Raw genomic sequence first — 25,447 nt, 5'->3', positions numbered from 1 at the left:
GAGGAGGAAGGAAGAGACGAGGATCTGACTCCATGTTTCAGAAGGCTTTATTTATTATTTTATTATATAAGTTATATTAAAACTATACTAAAAGATTAGAAGAAATTTCATCAGAAGGCTAGCTAAGAATAGCAAAAGAAAGAAGGAATAACAAAGGCTCGTGGCTTGGGCTCTGTCTGAGCCAGCTGACTGTGATTGGCCATTAATTAGAAACAACCACATGAGACCAATCACAGATGCACCTGTTGCATTCCACAGCAGCAGATAATCATTGTTTACATTTTGTTCCTGAGGCCTCTCAGCTTCTCAGGAGGAAAAATCCTAAGGAAGGGATTTTTCAGAAAATATAACCCAAAAAACAAAGGCAAAATTAATTGCAGGACAAAAGAGCTGGCTCTTATCGCTGCAGATAGATGTGCTAACAGGAAACCCAGTTCTGTGGAATGATGGCAGCAAGGAGGAAAAAGCCCTTAAAACCACTGTGGCCCTTGCCTGAAGGCTCCCAGCCTCCCGTGTACTGCTTCCAGGCTTGAGAGTACGCTTCCTCCGAACTATTAATGTAATAAATGAATTCACCAAATTTAAGAATCGTATAATTATCTTTATTATTATGCAAGCAAGAGCAAGCAGGGTTCAGCGCTGGGTGGCCAGGAGTCCCCGCTCCTCTTAGGTGTGCACCTTTCCCCCCTAAAGTTCTCTTTTTATTGTCTCTTTCTTCCGGATCCCTGGATGACGTGCTCTGTCTTCTGCGCTTGCTCCTCCGGCTGCTAGGGGGTCTTTTTCTGCCTTTGGTGGTCGTGGGATGAAGGCCCCAAGTCTTCCTCTTTGGCCGCTTTCCTTATAAAGCATATCTATAAGCCTAAATTCTACAAGCTAAGCAATTCTTGCAAGGTTAATAATTGTTACCATATGTGACAGTATCTAGTTACAGAGGGTCTCCTATACCTATGGGGTGGCATTTGCGAACCAAGCAATTCTAGCAAAGTTAATAATTGTTACCAGATGTAGCTGTATCTAGTTACAGAGGGTCTCCTATACCTATAAGGGGGGTTTGTAAACAAAGCAATTCTTACGAAGTTAAAGGTTTTACCATATGTGACTGCGCATAGGTATACATTATATCCTGCTAAACAAGAGCTGTTTAGCGATTGTTTTATAATGTAAATTATCTAGCTATTAATGAACAAACGTATTTGAAGCAGATAAAACCTCTTGTTCGTTACACAGTAGGCAACCATGTGATTGAGAAATACATGGTCAGCCGTATGATTGTGATTAAGAGATACATGGTCAACCATATGATTAAGAAATACATAACCGCATAACCTAAAAATGATATATATTAAGTTACTATTGTTTGCTATAATTCAACCATGTATTGCGTAAATACTAACCATGTGAAAGGCTAAGGTTTTAGGAACTAAGAAGAGCTAACCAAGCAATAGGAACCAGCCAAACATTCCCCATATAAGGAAGGCAAGAGCTCCGAGGTCAAGAGTACAGGCCTGAGGAAGACTTCAAGCCTTCATCCAGCGACCACCAGAGGGTAGAAGACGACCCCCTAGCAACAATTGGAGCATGCACCAAGGGAAGAACGCGCCTACGGAAATGGACTAGTATAGAAAGGGGACTTGTGAGACACTGGGTGCGGCAGTTGGTGGAGCGGGGACTCCCCTGTCGCCCAGCGCTGAATCTTTTGCTTATGCTGTATGCAATGAATTATTAAATTCAAATTGGAAATCTCACTCCTTTTGAGTCCATCTATAACACCTATGGGGTGGCATTTGCAAACCAAGCAATTCTAGCGAAGTTAATAATTGTTACCAGATGTAGCTGTATCTAGTTACAGAGGGTCTCCTATACCTATAAGGGGGGTTTGTAAACAAAGCAAATCTTATGAAGTTAAAGGTTTTACCATATGTGACTGCACATAGGTATACATTATATCCTGCTAAACAAGAGCTGTTTAGCGATTGTTTTATAATTTAAATTATCTAGCTATTAATGAACAAACGTATTGCTACTTATTACATCAATTTCTGGAAATGGGGAGTGAGAGGCCCGGTTTTTTTGCTGCGGGATGTTTCAGGGCCCCAGGCCGCTTCGTGAGGCGCTGCCAAGGCGGGCCGGGATCAGGACTACATCTCCCGTCATCCTCCGCGCGCCGCCGCCATCTCGGCACCGACCGCCAGGCCGGGCCGGCTTCCCCGCTCTCCCCGCTCCCCACCGCTTTCCTCGGGCCCCGCCGCAGTCCCCGCTCCCTGCCATGAGCTGGGACGGCGCTGGCGAGGAAGTCCGGCTCCTCCTGGACCTGTGAGTGCCGCCCCGACACCGACACGCTGCCGCCTGCCCGCCCTGCGAGGGGCTCCGGGAGGGGGGCAGGCCTTGGGCGGCGGTGCTGGAGCGGCCGCAGCGAGTGCGGGGCGGGCAGGGCCCGGCGGCGCTCGGGAGCTGCGGGAGAGGTGGCGGGGATCGTCAGAGGTGCCCCCTCGAGAGGAGTGACAGGGCCTGACAGGGGTGACGAGGTTTGGCAGGCATGTAGCAGGATGTGACACTTGACAGATCCGGGTGTGCAGGGACGGCTGAAGATCCCTGCCTTCACCTTGCCCCAGAGAATCCACTGAATGGTGTTTTGCTATGAGTTTTTATCCATGTTCATACAGAAATTGGCTAGAAAACAGATTTTCTTACACAATTTGAAGTATTAGAAAGCAGGCGTTCTTTATTGCATAACTGGACGCATTTGGAGGATTTTTCCTCTCAGTGAATATATTGTGACACATTACAAGATGTCTATTCCATAGTGCTCTATAGACACTCTACAAGTGTCTATTCCATAGGTATTCTTTAAAGCATGCTTGCTGGCTAATACAGCAACATCACTACCCTAGAACTCATTTTCATACATCCACATCTCACTGGAAGTCCTGTTAAATACAAAGCTGTTTTTCGTGTCAGGTACATACAGGCAATGTGTGTATTTGTGATTGCAATATGTGCGGAGACCAACCATGGGACAGTTATAAAGACGAATTCTAATAAATAACTGAGGAAAGTAAAACATGGAAGAAGCCTTTGAATCTGTCCTTTGTTCACAATTAACTTTTATAAGCCTTAAGTTGATTTGAATTAGTTTTAAGATGTTGCTTTTTGACAGGAACTTTCTGCTTGTAGGTAAGCCATAAAGAGTTTTGCAATCATAACCTTTTGAAGTATAATTTTAGAATATTGCTTGTAGTAAGGATCTTTGAAACTATAGCTTTAGAATATATAAAAAGGAAGCATGCTTATCTCACACCTTAACAAAACAGTGAAAAGCAGCTTGAGAAAAGAAGATGAACATCAACTCAAGGGTTTATAGTTTCGACCAAGGGAAGCTGGACATCACTGTTATGGGATTTATAGTCCTTGCAATTAGAAGTTGGATTCACATCTGGAAGCTGGAGCCCACCAGCTGGGATACTCTTTTCAGGATGTACATCCTGAGAAGACTAAATCACAATAGTGTACAGAATTGTGATGTAAAAATTGGGAATAGAAACTGCTGAGAAAGCTGATGAGTACCCCTATAAATACCTGTAACTATCGGTGAGCAGTTGGAGGGAAAACTTCCCCCACTGTACCCAGCACTGTATTGCTCATACTTGACCATATTAATTAATAAATTGATTGCTGCTAGAATATTGCCCTAGTCAAGCTTCTCATTTATAACATTGTGGTCCTAGAGGGTCTGAAGGGGTCTCTGGTGGTCACCAAGTGTCCCCAGTATTGCAAAGGGTGACTTTGCCTTGAACTTGTCTGAGGGCATGCACAGTTGCTTCTTGTTACATATCTTCTGCACAAAAGCCACTATATTACATATTGTCTGTTTACCCACTGGTTGCAGCTACATTTAGCATCCTGTGTGTCTTCTTTTTTATTATTTTATGTAATTTGCTGGTTGGTCTTTAAGCTCAGTCATGCAACTCTGAAGAGGAACTGAGTATTTCTATTCTCTGCATTATCTATGTCAAATTCCTTTGTGTTCTGGAGGAAGTTAGAAACTGCACAGGAATAAAATATTTAATTTGAAAGATAAAAGAAGAATATGTAGCAAAGAGTACAGTTAGATTGTTATTTGTACCTTAAAGCACTCCTGACAAGATTATAGTTGCCATGGTGTAGCCAATAAGTGTTTTATAGTTTCCTATAAAGTAGAATTACTGTGAAAACTTTTATCATTTAAATAATGAATTGTGTAAACTGCAGGTCAGTATTGTGCTATCAAAATAGTAAACAGCTTTTTGAAAAGAAGGTGACTTATCTTAACCATTCAAGGTAAATTTAATATGTCATTGTAAGAGTTGGCATAGCTCAAATTGATTTCAATGTATCTGGGTTGGGTTTGGAGAATTTTCTCTAGATTTGAACTAAGCAGTTGGTTTGGATTTAGAGGTCCCTTTTGGAGGTGCATTAGTGAGACAAGCCCCTGCTTTCTGCTCACCATGTTGCACAGATCCTGCCTGTGAGCAGGTTCACATCTGAACCTGAGAGATGACAGTAAATGATATGTTTATTATCTTTGATGAGATATTTCTTTAGGAGGTAAACAACTATTCATAATTTCTGAAGTCTAGTAGAGGAATGTTGTATATAGATAAAGCGTTTAATCTCTAAACAAAGAATGTGGATGGTGTAACCTGTATGTCCTGAGACAGAGCTTGGTACAGGCTTCTCTGTTGATCAGTCAGGAGTTCATCCAGCAGTCACTGAGGTTCTTGCACATCTCTGCAGGAATGAGTTAAAGGTGGTCCTGGTGTCTGCAGGCAAGGCCCAGGTTCTGCTTGAAATGTCTCCTCCATTCAGTGTCCTTGCAGTGACCTGCTAGAGGTGATTGTATGAACTTCAGTGCATTTCTTAAATGTGCTTCCATGCTGGAAATCTTGCTTCTTTCCTGCCTTAAGTCTGTGCTACCCTTCAGATTATAAAGCATTAATATTTTGACGTCTTTGAAGTTATTATTTGGTGTGAGTTTTATTTCCTGCAGTTTGGTGGCATTCTGATGCCAGACAAAGTTTTGCTGCAAATCCAGTTACCTGTAGGGACTCCAGAGCTGTGGTTATATGCTGAATTAAATTTGGCATTACTCCAGGCTGCTGCTGCCCCCTGCACTCAGCCACTTGTCCTGGCAGTGTTGTTGCTGTGTCCTCAGAGTTCAAGTCAAGGGGATTTTCATTCAGATCAGACAATTCACAGCTCACACTGCAACTGCAAATTTCAGAGACAGCTTGAGGAAGGCACAGAAGGAAATGGTTGAGGGGCTGATTTTTGCTTTCTGCTGCTTAGGGAACAGTTCACAGAAGGATCAGCTTGACCCCAAGGGGCAACAGCTGAATCAGTGATAACATGGAACAGCTGGAACTGGTTAGGTCTGAGGGAACCATAGCTGAGTGCAGAAGATGACAAAATATGGATTGGTTGTTCTAGTTCTACCATGTAATGCCTCTTTTTGACTGTATTGTCACTTTCTTTTATTTCAGATGCCTTCAGTGTTTGACAAAGAACCTTTCCAGATACTCTGCAGATATTAAGTCATTGCCACCCAATATAAAGGATAAACTGATCAAATTAATGAGTAGGCAAGGGCAAATAACTGATGAAAATATCAGTGAGGTAAGAATCCATACTGTCTGTTTTGGGAGAGGAAAGCAGCTTCTCCTGCACACCAGTCTGTTCCTGAGTGATGTGTGTTTCAAGATACTCATGCATAATTTATTATATATATATATTATATAAAGGATTTCAGCAGCTTGTTAGAGTTCTTTTGGTAGAACTCTATTGACACTAAGCACACAATCCCCATATAATTAATTGAAATTTGGATTCCTTGAAATATAATGATGGCAGAGCTAGGAATCAATAGTTCAAATTATCCCGTCCCTTTTGCACGCTGATGTGTGTCAGTGTTTCAGTGTGACACCAGTTAAAGACATTTCTTCAGCTGTAAATTCAGGGGCACATCTGTTTTGTATCTGTTTAGTGTAATCTTGTTCAGCCTCAAAGGGAGGCGTGAGAATTGAAGGAAGCCAAAGGTTGGCCTTGGTGAAACAGAAAATTAACAACTCCCTGTGCATTCCTGTTTAGACCTGGAACTCAAGAGACAAATATTCTCAGTTTCTCAGAGTCATGAGAAAGAGCCAAGAGTAGAGGCAGAAGCAATGTGGAAAACTTACAAACAGAACAATTTAGCTTCAGATAAAATGATTTTGTGCTTACAAATTAAGTGTTTGAGTAAAAATCAAGTTCTTTGGAAAAATTGACTGGACAAAATCTGGTTTAGGCTAGCTTTTCAGTAAGGAATAATTTCAAAACATAATTTCAAAACATAATAGATGATATAATTAAAGCCATGTGATTGTGTATATGAATGCACAAAATCCATCAGGATATTTTTAGCCTGGAAATAAACTAGAGACCTTGATTTACAGATATTTCTGCTGTCTCTTTCTAAAGTCTCCTCTGTATTTGTCTTCATTCAGCAGTTCATCAGTGCCTTCTCTTGGAGCCTATTTTCCATGTGACCCTAGGAAATTCTGCTCTGGTTCTTTTTTCATGTGTTTTCCTTTCTCTGTTCTTGAAATTTTCTGCCATTATATCCTTTGTTGTCATCATTTTCCCTGGGCATATTGTACCTTAGCTTTCTTTGCTAGCTGTATCCCATTTATTCATGTCCTTCATGTCTTTCCTCTGTTTTTCAAGGGTATTTTTAAAGAATTTTGCTTGAAGTTAAATTTCAGTTGAAATTGTTAATCTGAACTTTTGTGTGTACTTCTATTTAATCTCTCACCTCTGTGTTCTTGTCCAAATTTGTGTTACCATGCATTTTTCCCCCCTTACTCTGCTTTTTGCTTGGAGCAGCCATCCACATGCAAGCCAAACTCCTTATTCTAAATCCCTTTTACCATAAAGTTTTATAAAGTCATTCAGCAAGTGTCCACAAAATATAAACCTGTATTTTTAAATGTCTTTTTTATTGTGTGCTGCATCCAGACAAACCTTTGTCTATCTCAAAATCTTATATACTTGCAAAACAGCCAATTTGCCTTGTAGTGTCTTTGTTGTGCATTGTTAGAGTGAACAACAGGAGGAATAGGCCTTTAACAAGCCTTTCAGCTGTGCTGTTATCTTTGCTAGTTTGTGGAAATTTGTTTCTATCCCTGGGAGTTAAGGATGGGAGTGACAAGCTGAAGGGAGTATCTGGCTGTTGTTACTAAAATCTGTTGCCTTCCACTGCTTTGGGTCTAACTTTTATAAATGTTCTCTTGGGAAAGATTTCCAAAAATTCCAGTCTGGGTCTTGTGGGAGTGAAAGATCCCATTTAATGAGGATTTGGTATCTCTTCATGGTATGGTAATGAGGTTGCCTGTTTGTGAGCAAAAGAGTGTGTATGGGTGAAAAAATACTTTGGGGGGAAATTCCTTCTAAATATCACTCTTCTCTGTTATGCAGGTTGAAGTTTTGATCAAAGTCAGTATTTTTTGTTTTTTATTGCAGATTTCTGCCCCAAAGTTTTGCTTGCAAGTGTGAGGGCATTGTCCTGGGTACACATGTAGCAAGTGAACCACCAAGATTGTATTTCCATTGTTTAAGTGGCAGTATTAATGTGTTCCTGTTCCATATGTCACAGGAACAGTTTGTGCTGTAGGAGCTGAACTGTTGCACAAATGGACCAGATTTTCGTTGGGTTTTAGTTCCTGGGACTGGTAACCCTGTCACAGACATATTTTATGAAAAATCCTTTTGCTAGGATCTTTTCTCCTAAGAAGCTGAGAGGCCTCAGAAATGAAATGTAAACAATGATTATCTGCTGCTGTGGAATGCAGCAGGTGCATCTGTTGTTTTTAATGTTGGTCTCATGTTGTTTTTAATTAATGGCCAATCACAGTTCAGCTGTGTCACACTCTGGTCAGTCACAAGATTTTATTATCATCCTATTCCTTTCTATTCCTTTGCTAGCTTTCTGATGAAATCCTTTCTTCTATTATTTTAGTATAGTCTTTGTGTATAATTTCCTTTTAATATAATATAAATCATAAAATAATAAATCAGCCTTCTGAAACATGGAGTCAAGATTCTCATCTCTTCCCTCATCCTGGAACCCCTGTGAACACCACCACAGTAACCCCATCCTCTACTGCAAACTTGGATGTGATGTGTAATATTCCAAGTATTTGCTGTAAAAATGCATAAAAGTGTGTTTGATGGCAAAGCAGAGATTGACTGAACTGTGGGTTTTCATTTCAGGTGTTGCACCCTGCTGTGGAGTCTCTGGACCTCCGAGACTGTGATATTTCAGACAATGCATTATTGCAGCTTTATAACTGCAAGCAGCTGAAAAAAATCAACTTAAATTCTTGCAAGGAGAACAGATTTGGAATTACTTCAGAAGGTGTGTTATCTGTGCACAGATAACTGGGATCTTATTGCTGCCTTATTTTTCTTGTTAGAGTGGAATAAATTGCAAAGAATATATCTAGGGTAAATATTGCTTAAAAAAGAAGTCCCCAGTTCTACCCCAGTACTAATTAAAAGTCTCTCCAGTGGTGTGAATTTCAGGCCTAGAGCACTAATTATCTTAGGAGAGAGCTATCAGGTTACTCTCCTGCTAGATTTCTGCTAAAACCATGCTATGCTCAACATGTTTTCCACTTTATCTTAATTATTCCTTCTTCAAAACCTGTTCAGAGCCTTTGGACTCAGCATAGTGGCTATATTAGAGAGTGAATGACTCTTTCAAGTGTTGTTTCTTTGGCAGGAGTCATAGCACTGGCCTTGTCCTGTCCCTACCTGCGTGAAGCCTCTTTCAAGAGGTGCTGTGATCTAACTGACAGTGGAGTTCTGGCTCTGGCACTCAACTGCCAATTCCTGCAAATAGTCAACTTGGGCGGCTGCTCAGGCATCATGGATGCATCTCTGCAGGCACTGGGAGCAAACTGCAAATTTCTTCACAGTGTGGACTTCTCATCTACTCAGGTAGCTACAGTGGCACTTGGCCAATTGACTTTTGTTTGTTTCTTTTTTGAGATTGTCATGATAAAGTTCAAAGGGGATTGTTGTACCTTTACTCTTGACAAGATTTAGGACCATAGTTTATTTCTAATTTCTGTCTCTTAAGGAAAAGGGAAGGTATATTTTGCTTAGTAGTGACAGGAAAAATACATGTTTTGGTATTAGAGCATGTATGGTGAACTAGAGAAACTTTTGTTAAAATCTACCTTGGAGGTTTTTTTAGCATATTATTTAGTACAATAAGTTGTAAAGTAACCCAAAATATTCAATTTAAAGCAAGTAGTATCTTGGACAGATTATTGGCTGCTTTCATTTAGGACAAACTAAAATAGTCTAGGATGTCAAACAATACAAGCCCCTAGTAGGAGTAAACACTCCATAATTAAATGATATTTTAGGAGTGATTGTGCTTGTCAGAGTTATATTACAGAGTCAACACTGAAAGAATGACATTTTAAGTGTCAGAAATGGCAGGGAAGAAGATTTAACAACAGTGTTTAGCATGAGGAGGGGGAGACAAGCTGCAAAAGCAATCCTGTAACATATTTCATAATTACAGGGAGATAATGAAGCGAGGGAAAGGTTTTTTGCAGTAAGTGTAGCGTTCAGTTGACACTGATGGTGAGTAATTATGTTGAATGTGAGTCCAGTACTGAGCATTCACAATGAAATGTCAGTCTGGAAATCATGTAGGACGTTCTTATTTTAGATGCTATTCTTCTTTTGATTTTTCCAGAAGTAGGGTATCAAAAAAGTCTTAATATTTCATTTGGTATTTTTTATTTGTTGCCATTTTAACTCTTATTTCTCCAGACTTACTTCATTGCTTTATTTCCTTGCCTCTCTTTCTTTATGGAAAATAGCTGTTTCCCTGTGTGTATTTTAAATGAGGTAAAAGCTTCTTCAGAAACTACTGTTTACACTTTTTTTTAAACTTTTCTGCTATAATTACTTTTTTCCCCAACCCAAATTGGACTAGGTAGAGCAGAAATGGTTTTTAAACCTGTAAATTTCAAGTGCTATGCTCTGACCATATTAGTGTACCCACTGTTAAATGAGAGAAGGAAGCTGCAGAAATAACAGTTACACAGTTGGAAGTATCCTTGCAGAAAGCCAGGCTGGATCAGGTGGCAGGAAGATGAAACAGTATTTAATAGAGTGAAAAAACCCACCTTGGATAATTTTCTCTACTAGTTTAGCTGGGAGGAAAATACTGTAGCATTAAGTGTGTTCACTGACTACAGGGAGTGAATAAATTAATATGATTTTTGCATCTAAATAGCTGTGCTTGAACAAGTTGAGCTTTAATCCATTGTGGTTTTTCCCTCAGGTAACAGATGATGGCGTTGTAGCACTAGTGAGTGGAAGATGTTCAAAGAATTTAAAGGTAACTGACTTAACCTAATAACAAAGGGCTGAACAAAAGAAAATACCTGCATTTAAAAAGTATAATTACTATTATCAACAGCATTACTTAGGAGGGAGGGGTTTTACTGACTGACTTTAATTTCTGTCCTCTTTCAAGATCCTTGGAGTTTATAAATTGGAAAGACTTTGCAATAAGACAATGGCTTTTTTTTTCTTTTATCCTACACTCTCCAAAGTATATTTTACCAAATCCTAATTTCACTAGATTTGATGGTCTTTTTTCTGCATTTCTTCTTATATGTTATATTTATTGATAGGTAAGGCAATTCAGAGGCAGGGAAAAAAGTTGGTAATAACCTGTTTTATTCTGCTTTTCATCTTTTTCTCGCATGTACAAGAGGCAGTAGTTGTACAGCTGCAGAGAAATTAAGAAAAGAGCAGGGTTTAGTCTGATCTTGAACAAGTTCTCTGATTTCTTTTAGGAGCCGTGTAGATAAATAGAAATACCAGAAACTTCAGCAGAGGCTGTTTTGGGAAAATTTGGGAAACACCAGAATTTAGTTTGGGTTCTGTTCTCCTGGACAACCAATTGGTAGGAGAATGTCATAGTCAAAGTGATGGGACTCAAACACCGTGGAATCTCCTTGAAGAGTTTACTCAGATGTCTTGCGTGCTGTGTGTGTTGAAGCCCCAAAACAGATAGCCTTCAAGAAATAATGAGTTAAAACATAGAATGTGAGGCATTTGAAGAAAGCATAGCATTTAGGAAACACATAGAGCAATAAATCAGCTAAAGCATAGAACACAATGACAGGAAAGAGAGATAGGGATAGGAGAACTGATGGGCTAAGCATGTTCAGAGCCAACAATGTCAAACTGACCCTAAGAGCCTTGCCAAGCCATGGGGACCAAGCCAAGTACACTGGGAATTGGCCAAATTAGGAAAGGGGTTCAAAGAGGAAGACTCATCAGGAGACCCTAGCCCATGATGAAGGCAACCGGAACGACCACCAAGATGATCCTCAAAAGAGGTATCCCCGCCCACGCTCCGCCTACACCACGCCCCATATGAATATTCATGCAAAGATATGATTATGTATATGATCTGATGTAATCCTATATCCAAAACTGCATAAAAGGCTTGCCTTTGTTACGGGAAACTTAGAAATCCATTTTGTGATTTCTCCGACGCGTCGCAATAAAATACCTCCTGCTTATTTGACTTAAGCTGAGTCTCTTAGGCAGTTATTCTTGCCTTTTGGGGCAAAATTCAGCATCAGTGTGTTGGGAAAATTCACCTTTGATGTTGGAAAAGATCAAAGTTTCACAGATATGTATGCTTAGCAGAAAGCTCTCTGAATGTAGAACCTGAGAACAGAATAGAGATGGAAGCACGTTTTGAAATAGAAGAAAAATGGATGTCTAAATTGAAAATTATTGAGCCAGTCGTTACTGGACAGCTAAGAAAGCAAAGGTTAAGTCTAGCTGGAAGGAGGTTTTATGGCTAGAGCAAAGGATATGTTGACCACAAACAAAAAAGATGTTTTTACCAAGCAGAAATAGGTCTTAGGAAAAGAGGAAAGATACCATAGGTAAACAAACATGCCAGTGTGGCAAGGAGAAAAAAGATGTAAGAATTTTCCACTGCAAGAAAACAGAAAAACAGCTTAAAGCTTAAACTGTAACATACTAGCTCATGTGGCTGGATAGGAATGACTCTAATAGGGTAATGATTGTCACTATAGGACACAGAACAACACAATGTGGACTCGCTGCTCTTTCCAAGGTAAAAAGGGACTTGTTATTTTCTGACTCCAATATTTATAGATTTTCAAAAGTGACAGTGGATTGGAGGGTGAAAGTGCCACCTATCCAACGACCCTGGACAAACCAACAGTCCATCAAATTTCTCCTCCTCCATAGAAGAAGGGAAAACAATGAGTTATTTACATAAAGTGTGTGAGAAAGTTCGTTACAAGAATGTAAACATAGAAGGCTTAGAACATCTTAAAAAATCAGGGTGACAAATGATAGTAATTGTGATAGGCTATAGGTAATAGTTAAGATATTGTGAATGATGCTGATTAGTTGTTATGTATTAAGATGCTCAGCAAAGAAGAATATATCATGCATTGTAACCAGAACTAAAGTGGCTTCAGGCTTGCCTCTAAGCTGTAGCTGGCAGCTGTAGGCTCTGTATTACCCACAACCTGAGACTGCTGTAACATCTCCTATACAATAAACAGCATTTTGAAGAGCTGCCTGGAGTCCCACATCTCTCACCTCAGGCTTTTACACTTTGTTTTTAGTTTAGACTCTTTACAGAAAAGCTGTCTTATTTTTCCTTAGGGTATTTTCCTGCTCTGCACAGGACCACATATGAGGTCAATGCTATAATTCCTTCTGGTTGGGGATCTCTGAAATGGGTTGGGCAAAGGAAAGCTTTGCCTCTAAAACTTTGGCTGCTCTGACAGGCTGTTGTCATTCCTGTTTTCCTAACAGGAGATCCACATGGAGCGCTGTGTGAATCTGACGGACATCGCTGTGGAAGCCGTCCTTACTTGTTGTCCCAAGATACACATTTTCCTGTTCCATGGATGCCCACTGATAACAGGTAGGTCTCATCACAAGAAGATAATTACTTACTAATCAAGTGCTTTCTGAAAAGCACACTGTACTCCATAAGTAATCCCAAACAAATAACTTACTGGATAAAATAATCATCGTACACTGAGATTTTCAAAGCAAGATGAGAGTTTTGCTTTGAAATGTGGCAGCAGCCTTCAGAGAGGTGATTTTTTTTTTGTTTGTTTGGAAATCATGGGGTTTTTTTCCCCATCAACATGCTGATGAAGACCCAAAGACTTCAGAAAAATATTAGCATCTTAAACCCCTACTCTATTCCAAAAGTGTGGAACAGCATCCATTCAAGAAACAGTGGAATGGAGTAGGACAGCCTGTGAGTGTTTTAACTTCTGTTGGTTGGTGATGCTTTACAGTTAGGTGATTGGAAAAAGAACTAAGAGGGTTTGGATTCCTGTAGATGTGTCTGAAGTGTGGTATTGTGACAGCAAAAGTAGTATAGAGATGTAGAATTCCTTTACTGTGTTGTGTGCCTAGTCCAAATACCACCTTTATATTCTGAATGAGTAACAAGAAATTCCTTTGTTCTTTTTCAGATCGGTCCCGAGATGCTTTAGAGCAACTCATCATATCAAACAAAATCAAGCAACTAACATGGACTGTTTACTGATTATTTATCCTGTACATGTGAGTGTCAGGTTTACAGGTGGAGAGCTCCTTCAGTAAACAAGCACCTTGGAGAACTAGCTGGTGACTTTTGTTCCAGCAGGTTGCATCCCTCCTGCTTCCCACTGGAGGTCTCCATTGCCATTCCAGTCCTTGCCCGTGAGCCTGGGCTTCCTCATTAACTTTCCTTGGGGCCCTGTCTGTCTTTGCATTGATCATACTTCATTAAGAGGAAAGTTAAACTATTATTAATATTACAGGGCTGTTGCACAGGCTTCCTGAAGTGCTGGATTTGGCTGCTACTTAGCATCCATTAGCAATTTAGCCACAAACCCAGTTTAGGTAAGTGTGTGTTCTGAGTTTGTATTCTGGGATGGTACTTAAAATTAAAAGTACCCAGTTCAAATCTAACATTGACACACAGCAGTGTCTGTGAAATTGGGAGTTGAATCTAACAAAAATCAGCAGCCAGAACTGGTGAATGGAGGTGGCATTAACAGTGAGACAAATGTACTTGCAGTAGTAACAAAGAATCTCCTTTCACGGTGTACTTCTGCTAGGTCTGGAGTAAAAAACATGGGTTTCTTTCTTCTGATGTTACTGATGCTGCAGGTTTCTGTTCTTACTTACCATCAAATACTTGCTGGATTTTTACACACCCTAAAGTACAGCCTGTGAATGTGTAAACATAAACTTGCTTTGGAATTGTTATGGTGACTTTACAAATTTCAGAGTAGTAGCTGTGACCAAGAAACAGGATTTTATACATGGGCAAATATTTAATTTGCCCTGGCTTTTGCCTGTTTCTACATGAAAATCCTTTTAGGGAACAAAACACTGGTACTTAGAAGCATATCTGTGAGTGAAATAGGACCAAATGGAGTGTCTGAGCACATAAATCTCAGGATGGTGTTCTGCTGCATGCAGTTCATTACATATCCAGTGGCCCCCAGAAGCTGAAAATATAAATAAATTTATTGTTCAGTTATAGTAATATTAAAAAATAATTTTTCAACTGTAGAGTGAGTTTATTACATGATGGAGCAGTGCTCTCATCACAATTGTAAGTCATGTTCCTTGGCTTTTTTAAACCAGCATAACCTCTAGTCAGAGTTCTAGGATTTCTGCATTTAGCTCCTTAATGCCAGCCATTTTAGCTTTATAAGGGCATGGAGCACACTGGGTTCATCCTCTGGATCTGGAAGTAGAAGGGTTTAGCTACAGTGGTCTAACATGGATTTGATGACATCTGGAAACCTAAAGAGTTTAGGCAACCATAAGGAATATGTTTATTTTAGCATTTAACTCCTGTCATAGCCACACCTAAGTGTTGCAGAAATAAACCAGTCTTCTATTGATATATTTAAAGTTGAGGTCTAATTGCATGGAAGGTAATTTTTGTTGCCAATATTAAATAATATTATGATGTCTGACAATCTTTGTTCTTCTGTTGATTATATGGTTTATGAAAGTGGAAGACTATTTAGAAAAGTTGTTCAGGTGTCAGTAAAAGCATATTTTTCCAGGACCAGCACCTAAATCCCTTACTCTTGTTGCATGGCTCAGCCCAGTGATGAATATTTTCCTGTGATGCCTGTGGGTGTAACTGCACCAGTACAAACCATTGATACAAGGAGTTGATTTTGCTACAGTAGCCACAAGCATCTGGCAGCTGTCACTGCAGCAAATCCTTGCACCAGATAGAGGCCTAATAACCAAATCTACCAGGTTTTATTTATTTTTTAATTTTTTTTTCTGAGGAGTAGTTTATTGTTATGCCCTGTGGAATCCCTGGGATCAATCAGGACCCATCATTCCTTTGAACTCTTGGACAATAAATCTGTGTTGCACTATTTTTGATAGTGAATCATACAGCTGTTTAGGCAGCTCTGTGAAACAATGCTATTGCTAACCTCAGTGGCCAAGTTGTCCTTTTTCTCCTTGCTAATATAACCTTGGGTTTGTCACTTGTTGAAGGCAATTGCAGCTTATATTGTCTTTAAGTGTGCCTGTAGATTTACCATCTTCCCCTACAGCTTCTCCTCAATGTGCAACTTAGTGGTGCATCCTCACCCAGTGCTTAAAAAGCTGTTCAACACTGCAACGAGGTAACACTGTAATTTTAGGTTTATTTTTAAAGTTACTTTAAATCTTTCACCATTAGAGCTTATGTTTTTAGTATTTCCATAACACTACTGGAATGTTTTTTGGTTCACAGTAATTTTCAACAAATGTTTACAGGCACTGGGTGAAGTGGGAGAAGAACCTCGTGGATGTGCTTGCCACTCCATATTCTCTATTGTTTGGACATTGTTGTTGTTGTGAGCCTTGCAGAATATTCACATATTGTTATGAAGATTAAAGTTCAGAAGTTGGCTGTTTGGATAGTTCTGAAAACTTGCTGGATTATAGAACCATGTATGTCTGACTAAGTTCCTAAACCTCCTACTTCATGAATCCCATGGTTTTCTGAGAGAGTACCACACACTATTTCACATTTGTAAGCTTTCACTACAGCACCTGGCACCACTGCACAGTGGGCTATGGTGCAGTTATTAGCTCCCCATCACTGCTTGTTCAATGATTGACTGCTCAAGTTGACACTTCCTCTAAGACTGCTCTGAAAAGATTGGTTTCTTCTTCAAATGGCCACAGTTAGAGCATCTTACCTGAGGATCAGATTTTTTTTTTTTGTACCATGTTTGGCAGATGAAACTGGTTCTTCTTAGTTGGCAGATAAAACTGAGAATGATTCTGGAGTTTGTCCAGCATCTCCTCAGGAGAAGAGCAAAATAATTCTATCAGACTTGCATTCCCTGTTTTTATTTCATTGCCCTCTGTTTGTCACAGAAGTAAAGACTTCATCCCCCAGCAGCTTCCCAAGGTGACAGATTACCTGGTTTACCCTTGCAAAGGGGAATATAGGGAATGTAGATCAATTGACCCTACTCTCAAGGGAAGGAAGGTACCCCATAGCTGGTACTATTTATTCACTTTCCATTTATTACAGCTTTTACACTGGCTGGCAGTCAAGAAGCAGAGTTTAAATTTGGGTGCAACTCCTACATAATCACTCTGTCAGTTTCAAGGAAGAGGAAATTTTTATTACAGAGGGGAAGGGGGAGATTTAAATTAGTTACTTTGACATTCAGAAGAGATACCCAGAAAAAGAGCAAGGCACTTCAAGTTGAGCATAATCTGAGCTAAAAATCTAGTGGAGAATTTTATGGAGGACAGCAATAGTTTTCTATATTTAGAAATTTTCTATAAATAAGCTGCAGAAGCCTGTAGAAGCAATGCAGTAGTCCTTCAGCCACAGCCCTTTCCCCACAGCAGTATGCTGGACATCCAAAACACTTCACAGTAATGTCAGCAGGACATAAATACACATGGGAAACATCAAGCATGCAAACTCCTACATGTAAGTTGTCTGTAGATCTGCACTTCAGTGCAGGCCCCTTTGAATACAGTTTGCATGTAGCTTTTACACCAAACTGAGCAAAAGCCTCAGTGAGAATGATTGAAATCACTCCAGTGAAGGTACAGTAAGCTGCTTTACTGTTTAATTCCCATTTTCATGTTATATACCTGCAAAAAGCCAATCAAGTGAGACAAAATCCCATAGGAAGGCAGCTTCAAGAATCATCTAAGCTGTTTGAGGGCTGATAACTCCAGACAATACTTGATGTTAGCCCATAGTTTTCTTGTCTTGTAGACTCAGGCAGTGAATATTCTATAACTTTGTGCAGCTGGCTGTGAATGCTGTGGCTTAAAAACTGATGTCTGCCAGGGTCACCAATCAGCACTTCAGTCTGGTGAATCCTGATGCACTTCTGCAGCCAGTGATGCAGACCATCAGCAAGTTGTTCATCATAAAACATATCTCCTAGAACTATGAGGTCCCAGTTGCCAGCCTCTGAATTAATGATGTTCTTAATGGTGATGGGGAAGGGATCCAGGTGGTTCAGTTCACAGTTCAAGATCATTGCCATTCCTGCAACTGAAGAAAAGTCAAAGGAAAATTAAAGTTACATTTTAGGATTCTGCCATTCAGCCCTCTTACATATTTCTGTGATGAAATATTTCAGTTTCATCTCTTAAATGTTGTTGTTCACCCTATCTAGGGTGCTTCCACAGTTTTTATTATGAGTAAAAATCTAGCATGAAGTGATGAAATTTTATCCTCATTACACTATGACACAGGGAAGAAGTTTTCCTAGAATGGATACCAGTGGAAACCAATCATGGAATTGAAGTAGAATATAATAACTGCCTTAATCTATGGATATACTTCCTTCCTAACTAAAGAGTAACTAAATTATGCATAAACTGTATTCATAAGTCAATTATGGAAGGACAAAGCCTAGAGGAAAAAGGCAAAATCTAGGCCCTGATGTACATGAAAGCACAGGAAAATGCTGGGGTCCTACAGAGAAGCCAACTTGCTGCTTGTGCTTGGAGTTCTCATCCAAACCAGCTGTGGTGGTGTATGGGCAACACTTGGCAGAAAGTTTGCTGTTTGTTCTAAGGAGCTATGGAGAGATACCTGGGCCAAGAGAGGCCCAGCTTCCAGTACTGGCAAAACCTATTCCTCTTTTTAGCATTCTTAAAATTCTGTTTGGAACTTGAATTTCTCCCAAACAGAGCAAAGAAAAGTCTGTGTTAAAGGTGCTTTAAAAATGAGTAAGTATCTTTACACAGAGATGGAAAAAAGCCTTACTGGGGTCAATGTCATTGGCAAGGACTTGGGATGCACCACTCATCACAGCAGCTATGGCTGTTGCTCCACATCCACTTCCAAGATCCAGAACTGATCGCCCTTTAACCACACGTGGATTATCTAAAATATACCTGAAAAAGAAAAGCTGTTAAAGCAGTGAACAAGATCAGGCAAATTTCTCAGATTTACAGTACACTGCATAAGAGTTTCTTGCCAAACATGTAATGAAGTGTGGTACCTTAATACTATTCCACATGTGCAGCTGCCATAAAACTCCTTATTTGTTTCAGATGATATAAAAATCAAGGACCATAATTTTTCTCTCTTAGTGTCCTCCCCCACCCACAAACAAAAAGAAATTCAGCCAAGTAAGCAACATTTTATGTCAATCAGCCCCTTCTCTGACAGGTGAGCTTATCTGTTAAGTAGACACAAACTGGTAAGTAGACACTTCTAGGTAAATAGAATTCATCAGAATCCATGAGAAATAGTGAAGTAAGGATTTGTAGAAATTAAAAGCAATCTGACTGAAAAAACATAGTGTGTTCACAGTGAATATGGTGCCCACCCACCAATCTGAAACACTGCTTTTGCAACTGCTTGGCAGAAGAGGATTTTCTCCTGGTTTTTTTTCCTGAGCCATGCAGATAAAGATGCAAATACTTTGAGACTGCTTAGGGTTGTTCCTGAGTAGCAATGAGAAAAAGACTAGAGTGGTGGTGAGCAGAAAAGCTATCTTCACCTAATTGCTGACATCTGCCAAGAGAAATCCTGAAAAACCTCTGAGCTGGAAGTGGAGAACTGACACGAGGCAAGTAGCAGTTATTGTTAAATACTATGAACCATATTGTAACTATTGCAGAGTGTTCAAAACTTTAACAACTGCCATGAAATTCAATTTGCTGCCAAGGGGAAAGGTGTCAGGGAGAAGAGTCCTGGGTGAAATGAATTACTGTAAACTGCCATAATTTTACTACCAATTTCCATAACTTCTTTTGAACTAGAAACAAGAAAGGATTCTACATTTATGTTATCTTCTGACAGGGAGAGTGATGGCTGACTCTTCACAGGGGTCAGACAGAAATGTTAAGACTGGTGTGCATTGGGAATGGATGGATGGAAGTGTCTGGCCTGGAAGCACCAGCAGCAATGGCACCAAGAGGCTTAGTAAGCTTGTCCAGTGCAGGACATTTGTGTCCAAGCTCAGCAGCTCACATGTTTAACAGCATTCCCCCAAGGCCATCACTCCCCTAAGTACAGCCCCTAGTTTACCACCAGGACCAAGGACAGGCGTGGGATCTCCACAGAAGTGCTTTGTTTCTCCTTTCTAGGAGCCCCTCTGGGATTTGCCAGACTTTCCATTAGTAATTTGTGTAGGGTGTAATGTGGCCCTAATGCTGCAAATGCCTTGTTTCCAGCTGAGTGGTTCCTGAGTTGCTGCTGCTGGTTGGGTGACTCAGGACAGCTGGATGCTGCTGTGTCCCCTGGCACAGTGCACACAGTGTCTCTGCCCTCCTGGGTTAATGAGCAGTCTTGAATTACACCAAGAGTAGTGTGAAATAGGAGATTTCTGATGCTGTGGAAATGCCAGCTCTGATAGGAGGACAGTTATGTGGGGGCAACCATATGTTTTTGTGCTCCCTTTTTACTCTTCCAATTTATGCAACTGGTTTCTGACATTTCTTAATACATCAAACCAGTGCCTAAACAGTAAGACAATAAAGTAGTGAAATGCCAGATAATTATTACTGCTACCCAAATATCCAACTATATAAATTATAAGAAAATATAGAAATTAGCTAATCTATTTTACATACCCAATGTTTAGGAGCACTCTATTTAATCTACATGGCATAATCAACTCTTAATTTAACAGTAAGACTCATCTTTTACCTGGTCAAAACTGCCTTCTTATTAATGCTTTCTTGCAGAAAAACAGTAACGCCCCAATTCAGATTCTTCCCTTTCATCTATGTGGGGACTCTCTGACAGCTTGTTCTCTGCTGTAAAAATTAAGATTTTTTTTTTCTGCTGTTTAAATGAGAGATATGATTTCACAAAATAAAAGAACTCTAGTTCTTCTGAATCAGGAACATTTAAAGACATTTTGACAGTCAGCAGCCAAAATCAAATGTGCCTTCTGATGTGACTAAAAGCCACAAAAAGTCACGACAATAAGGCTGCTGAATCCTAGATGAGGAGAGTTATTCAGGCTAACCAACACTCCAAGTGCATCAGCATTAAACTACTTTTCTCAACAGAGGCACATCCACACTCCAACAAAAAACCCATACACTCACTTTATGACAAAATAGCAATCCTCTTGTTTGGAGTGACAGAATTAAACACCTCACTAGGTTTTGATGGCATCTGCACAGCCCTTCATGGATCCAAATTCAGCCCTGTTGCCAGCACATGCATAGCCATGATTATAACAAATTCCTATTTAAAAGACACAAGTTATTTTGCACAACAGGTGCTGAACTTGCTGCCAGCCAGCAGGGACTGGGACACTGCAGTATAAGCAGAGAGGAGGATGAATAATGCACCCATAATAGGCAATCACACATCACTAAGAATTACCACAAACAGAGCCAGGTCTGACATCCTGGCACACTGCACTTATCAGCTGTGGTGAATTTTGCTGCATACCTGGAGAGGGCTTGTCCTCCTGGCCAGTAAATTGCCCAGAATGGGTCCCCATAAGGCCACAGGTCAGGTTTCTCTCTCCAGAACCTGCAGCGGGGGGTGAGCAGGCGCAGCCGGATCTCTGGCGTGAGGTGCCCGCTGTTGGTGACCTCGGTGTTCTCCTCCAGAAACGCTCTCACCTCGGGGGCCAGAGCCTTGCCTGAGCTCCAGTGGCAGCAGCGCTGCCAGCACACAGAGGGGCCTCCCCTCCTGCTCCTCCACACCTTGGCAAGGCTGTTCTGCCTGCCCAGGAGGAGGAGCCACCTCCAGCCACGGAAGGCCATGCTTCCCCAAGGAGAACAGCCTTCCTCAGGAGAACTTGGAGCACAGCTTATCTGAAGAAAGTTTGAAGCAAACTCACAGGATGTTGTTGTTCATAGTGATGGATGACAATTCCTGAAAGGAGAAAAATGCTATGTCAGTGATGTTTCTTCTGTGACTTCAAGTCTTTAAGAAGAGGAGATCCCTGTGCTCTTGTGCCTTGCCCCTGCCCAGTCTTAAGTCTGAAAGAAGTGGTATTCAAGGAAGAAACTATCAAGAACCCATTCAGAAGAGTACTCTGAACTTATCCAGTGAGAAACAACCAGTTAGTGGGACAGCCAATAGAGCTAAAAATTGAATGTGCAACCTTTTAACATCTCTCTCCCTCTGCCCTGAAGATAGACACACAGCAATCTACTCCCATTTTGGGTTCTTCCACTCTCTTCAGATTTTGCAGGGAGACTCTGGCATTGCAGGGCCTGTGGACACAGCAGTGGTTATCAGCAGGTTGTTTGAAGAGACACCATTAATTACCATTTTTATAATGGTGATGAATCCTTATACAAAAGCATTATTTTAAAGGCATTCCTCTCTCTCCTTAAGATTTATCAATCTACCAACTCCAAAATTGAGAGAAACACAAAAAAATCCTCAAAACTGATCTTAACCAGAGTAGTCCTAATTCATTGCATTTCAGCCAGTATTTTAAAGGATTGGTTAGTCTTGTGGTGCAATAGTCTCATGTGGATGCTGTCAGTTGTAGAAGAAAGCAGACCTCCATCCCTGTAGCCCACTCTGAGACGCTATATAAACATGCTCCAAAGCTGTCTGAAGAGAGAAACTGAACCCAGCACATTTAAATTCATTTTTAAAAGGTGGACAAACATTTGGACTGGACAGCCTTGTCACACCACTCAAGGCGTGTAGTACACTTCACACAAACAGTGAAGAAGAATGAAAGATTGGTATGTCAGAGTTTAGATTCATTTATGAATCAAGAGCATGGGGAGTAGAGAGCCACAGTACTGCATTGAGATGCAAAGAAGAGCCTCTCAGCACTTTATCAGCAAACTTTGCTCACTTGCCTTCTTTTGTAGACCCTGGGCCTTTTCTGTGCTGATCTTGAGAGTACACTCAGCAAGAAGTGTCCTGAAGGGAGAGGAAATATTTTCCAGCCTCCCTGCTCAGATCTCCTTTACCTATCCATTAATATTTCCATATCCTTTTTCCTTCCTCACCTTCTCTCTAATTTCTTTTCAATAACTTAGACTTCCTTGCTTCAGGGCACGGCTTTTGAACCTCCCCCGAAACTGACGACCAGGGAAGCATTTCAGGCCTGTGCTTCCACAACAGCAAGACTGCAAGTAGAAACAAACAAGAAACTGAACTCGTTGTTTTGTAAATGTTTTCTCTCTTCTGCAGCGGCTTTCACAAACCAGCAGAATAATGCATGAAGAAAGACAACTTTCATCCCAGTCCCAGCAATTTTTCACAACAACAGAATCATGGACAACTTCAAGCTGTGCAGGTTGTCCTTAAAACTGGACAAATGCACAACAGGAAGAATATGTCAGTGAAACAATCTTAACACTTTTTAATTAATTAGATCAGATTTTCTTTATTTGTCTGTATCTTTAGAATAAAATTCATAGGTGTTTAACTGTATTTTTGTTGTGTGCTGGCCTCTGCTTTAAGTACTGGCTTTAGTTTCATCACTTACTCAAATGTTAAGCTGTGAACTTCACACTTTGATTTTAGGCTGATATTCCTACTAAATCTTGTTTAAATCATTGGCTAAAGGCTTTATGTTTCTATTACAAACAAATACACATGATCAAACATTTTGCATTTTTCCACACTGGAGAATACCATTCAGTAGAGTCCATGTAATTAATGAATGCAATTAGCAAATGCCTTCCTTCTTGAAGGCAGATCTCTATAATCCTCATCTGCCTAAGGGAAGCATGATGTTAACTGCAATCAATTGGACAGATGAGATAAATCTTGTCAGCAAATGCTGTATGCTGGCTTTTCTCCACGAATTGCTGCAAATTAGCAGGGCTGAGATCCTGTGGTGTTTATTTTGCATGGCCTGTCACGATGGTTACTCTCCTGAAATTAATTGTTGGTACAGAAACACCTGCCAAGAGCTCAGCATTCACGATGCCAAACTGAGCTTAAATGCTTAGTGAGGGAAGGCATCAGGATGGACATCCCTGTGTTGACTCTCCTGGCCCATCCATCTTACAGGGAATAAAACCAGGATGGATAACAGGATGGACATCCCTGTGTTTGACGCCCTGGCCCATCCATCTTACAGGGAATAAAACCAGGATGGATAACAGGATGGACATCCCTGTGTTTGACGCCCTGGCCCATCCATCTTACAGGGAATAAAACCAGGATGGATAACAGGATGGACATCCCTGTGTTTGACGCTCCTGGCCCATCCATCTTACAGGGAATAAAACCAGGGTGGATAACAGGATGGACATCCCCGTGTTTGACGCTCCTAGACTGTCCATCTTACAGGGAATAAAATGAGGCTGGATGACAGGATGCATATCCCTGTGTTTGACACTGCTGGCCTGTCCATCTTACAGGGAATAAACCAGGATGGATAACAGCATGGATATCCCTGTGTTTAACACTCCTAACCTGTCCATTTTACATAGAATAAAATCAGGGTGGATAACCGGCATTTGACACTACTGCTTGTCTTACTCTAAATCAGTGGGTGAGTAGAACTTGGACCAGAAGACAAAACCTAGCAAAACACATAAGAAAAGCCTCACCTCCCTCCCCCCCCCCCCCCCCCCCCCCCGCCCCGATCAAAAAAGAAAAAAACCAAAACCTCAATTTCTATGCAATTTAAGCTCTTTTTTTTTTTTTTTCCTTTTTTTCTTTTTTTCTCTTTCAGAAAGAACCGTCCAAAGCCCAAGCACCCATCCCCATCCCCTCGGGGGATGCCAGCCCTCCCCACACGCCGCCCGCGCCGCGGGCCGAGCGGAGCTGCCGCGGCCGCCGCGCCGCCCTCCCGGCAAAGCAGCCACAGGCCTCGGCAGCACGGGCAGCTCCCGGCCGGGGCAGGGGGACAGCCGGGCCCGCTGCCCGGCCCGATCGGAGCTCCCGGCCCGCACGTACCTGCTGCTGCCGCCGCCGCTGTGCCGGGGCCGGGCCGGGCCGCGCTCCCGCCCGCCCGCCCGCCCTTAAAGCGGCAGCGCCGGAGCGCCCGGCCCCGCCGGCCCCGCGGCCTCCGCTGCAGCTCGGGCCGCTGCTCTTGGCCGTCCTGCCCCGCTCCCAGTCCGCAGCCCTGCTCGGTGCCTGGGCTCGCTCCGCTCCCGATGCGTTCGAAAGGCTTTTCTGAAAGACGTGCGTCAGTGCGAGCGTTTAAAAACGCTGATAAAAATCCGCGCGGGAAAAGGAGCGATAACACACGGCCCAGCTGAGCGGCAGGGAAAACGAGGGCGTTTTTGCCCTTCGCACATCAGATCAAGGGCGCTGTCAATGCGGTGGGGGCGAGGGAAAGCTCTCCGGCCTCTCGGAGACAGCGGCAGCTCCCATAGGCAGCGCCCAGGGCCGGCTCTGCCTCTGGGGCGAGTGGGACCTCTCCCCGCTCCTCTGTTGTTCCATGTCCCGTTCGTATTTCTGCTTCTCCAAAGATCCCTTCTCTTCTCTCCCCAGACCCTCTCCGGTGTGCACAGGAGAGGGGCCTTCCCACCCTGTGTTGTTGCTGTCCCTCAGGAGGGCACAGCTCGGTAAGGCAGGTAAGGCACACCTTCGCTACAAACGCTGGTGTTTCCTCCGAGGCCTCGAAGTGGCCACATTTTCACGTGGCAGTGACTGGGACTCATTGGTGTGGGGCAAGGAACCAAACCCACATGCACCCCCTCCAATTCCCCAGGTTTTGAGGTTCACAGAGATGTCCCCAAACGGGCTCACCTCCCTCTGAGACCCCTGTGACTCTCCAACAGCTCCCACCTTGTCTCTGCTCCACCTCCCATCCCATCTGCTGGGATTTAGGGAATACAAACCGCTTCTAAAGGTTCTCTACCTTCCTAGTGGGACAAAGTGTACCAAATTTCTCACTGTGCGTTTTTGAAAGGCTCCTGT

The 25,447-nt window shown here is 41.6% G+C and overlaps 2 protein-coding genes across 3 annotated transcripts; one reads left to right on the top strand and one right to left on the bottom strand.

The window, feature by feature from the left end:
* Window positions 1–2,163: 2,163 nt before the first annotated feature.
* AMN1 (antagonist of mitotic exit network 1 homolog) lies at window positions 2,164–16,013 on the top strand. Its single transcript, XM_058023073.1, has 7 exons — window positions 2,164–2,313; window positions 5,520–5,652; window positions 8,284–8,428; window positions 8,795–9,012; window positions 10,379–10,435; window positions 12,919–13,030; window positions 13,596–16,013. The coding sequence occupies exons 1-7, from the start codon at window positions 2,267–2,269 to the stop codon at window positions 13,667–13,669; spliced, it is 786 nt and encodes a 261-aa protein (XP_057879056.1). The 5' UTR covers window positions 2,164–2,266; the 3' UTR covers window positions 13,670–16,013.
* Window positions 16,014–16,647: 634 nt separating this feature from the next.
* Window positions 16,648–24,529, bottom strand: ETFBKMT (electron transfer flavoprotein subunit beta lysine methyltransferase). 2 transcript variants are annotated; one of them, XM_058023070.1, is made up of 4 exons: window positions 24,479–24,529; window positions 21,038–21,469; window positions 18,386–18,516; window positions 16,648–17,665 (listed from the first exon to the last, which is right to left on the bottom strand). In XM_058023070.1, the coding sequence occupies exons 2-4, from the start codon at window positions 21,355–21,357 to the stop codon at window positions 17,301–17,303; spliced, it is 816 nt and encodes a 271-aa protein (XP_057879053.1). In that variant the 5' UTR covers window positions 21,358–21,469; window positions 24,479–24,529; the 3' UTR covers window positions 16,648–17,300. The 2 variants fall into 2 exon arrangements, with proteins under 2 accessions (XP_057879053.1, XP_057879054.1); XM_058023071.1 differs by lacking the exon at window positions 24,479–24,529 and adding an exon at window positions 21,702–21,824.
* Between the last annotated feature and the right edge of the window lie 918 nt (window positions 24,530–25,447).

The sequence above is a fragment of the Melospiza georgiana genome, chromosome 4 (genome assembly GCF_028018845.1).
Source record: "Melospiza georgiana isolate bMelGeo1 chromosome 4, bMelGeo1.pri, whole genome shotgun sequence".
In the NCBI taxonomy this organism is placed as follows: domain Eukaryota; kingdom Metazoa; phylum Chordata; class Aves; order Passeriformes; family Passerellidae; genus Melospiza; species Melospiza georgiana.
This window is presented reverse-complemented; position numbering and strand designations above follow the sequence as displayed.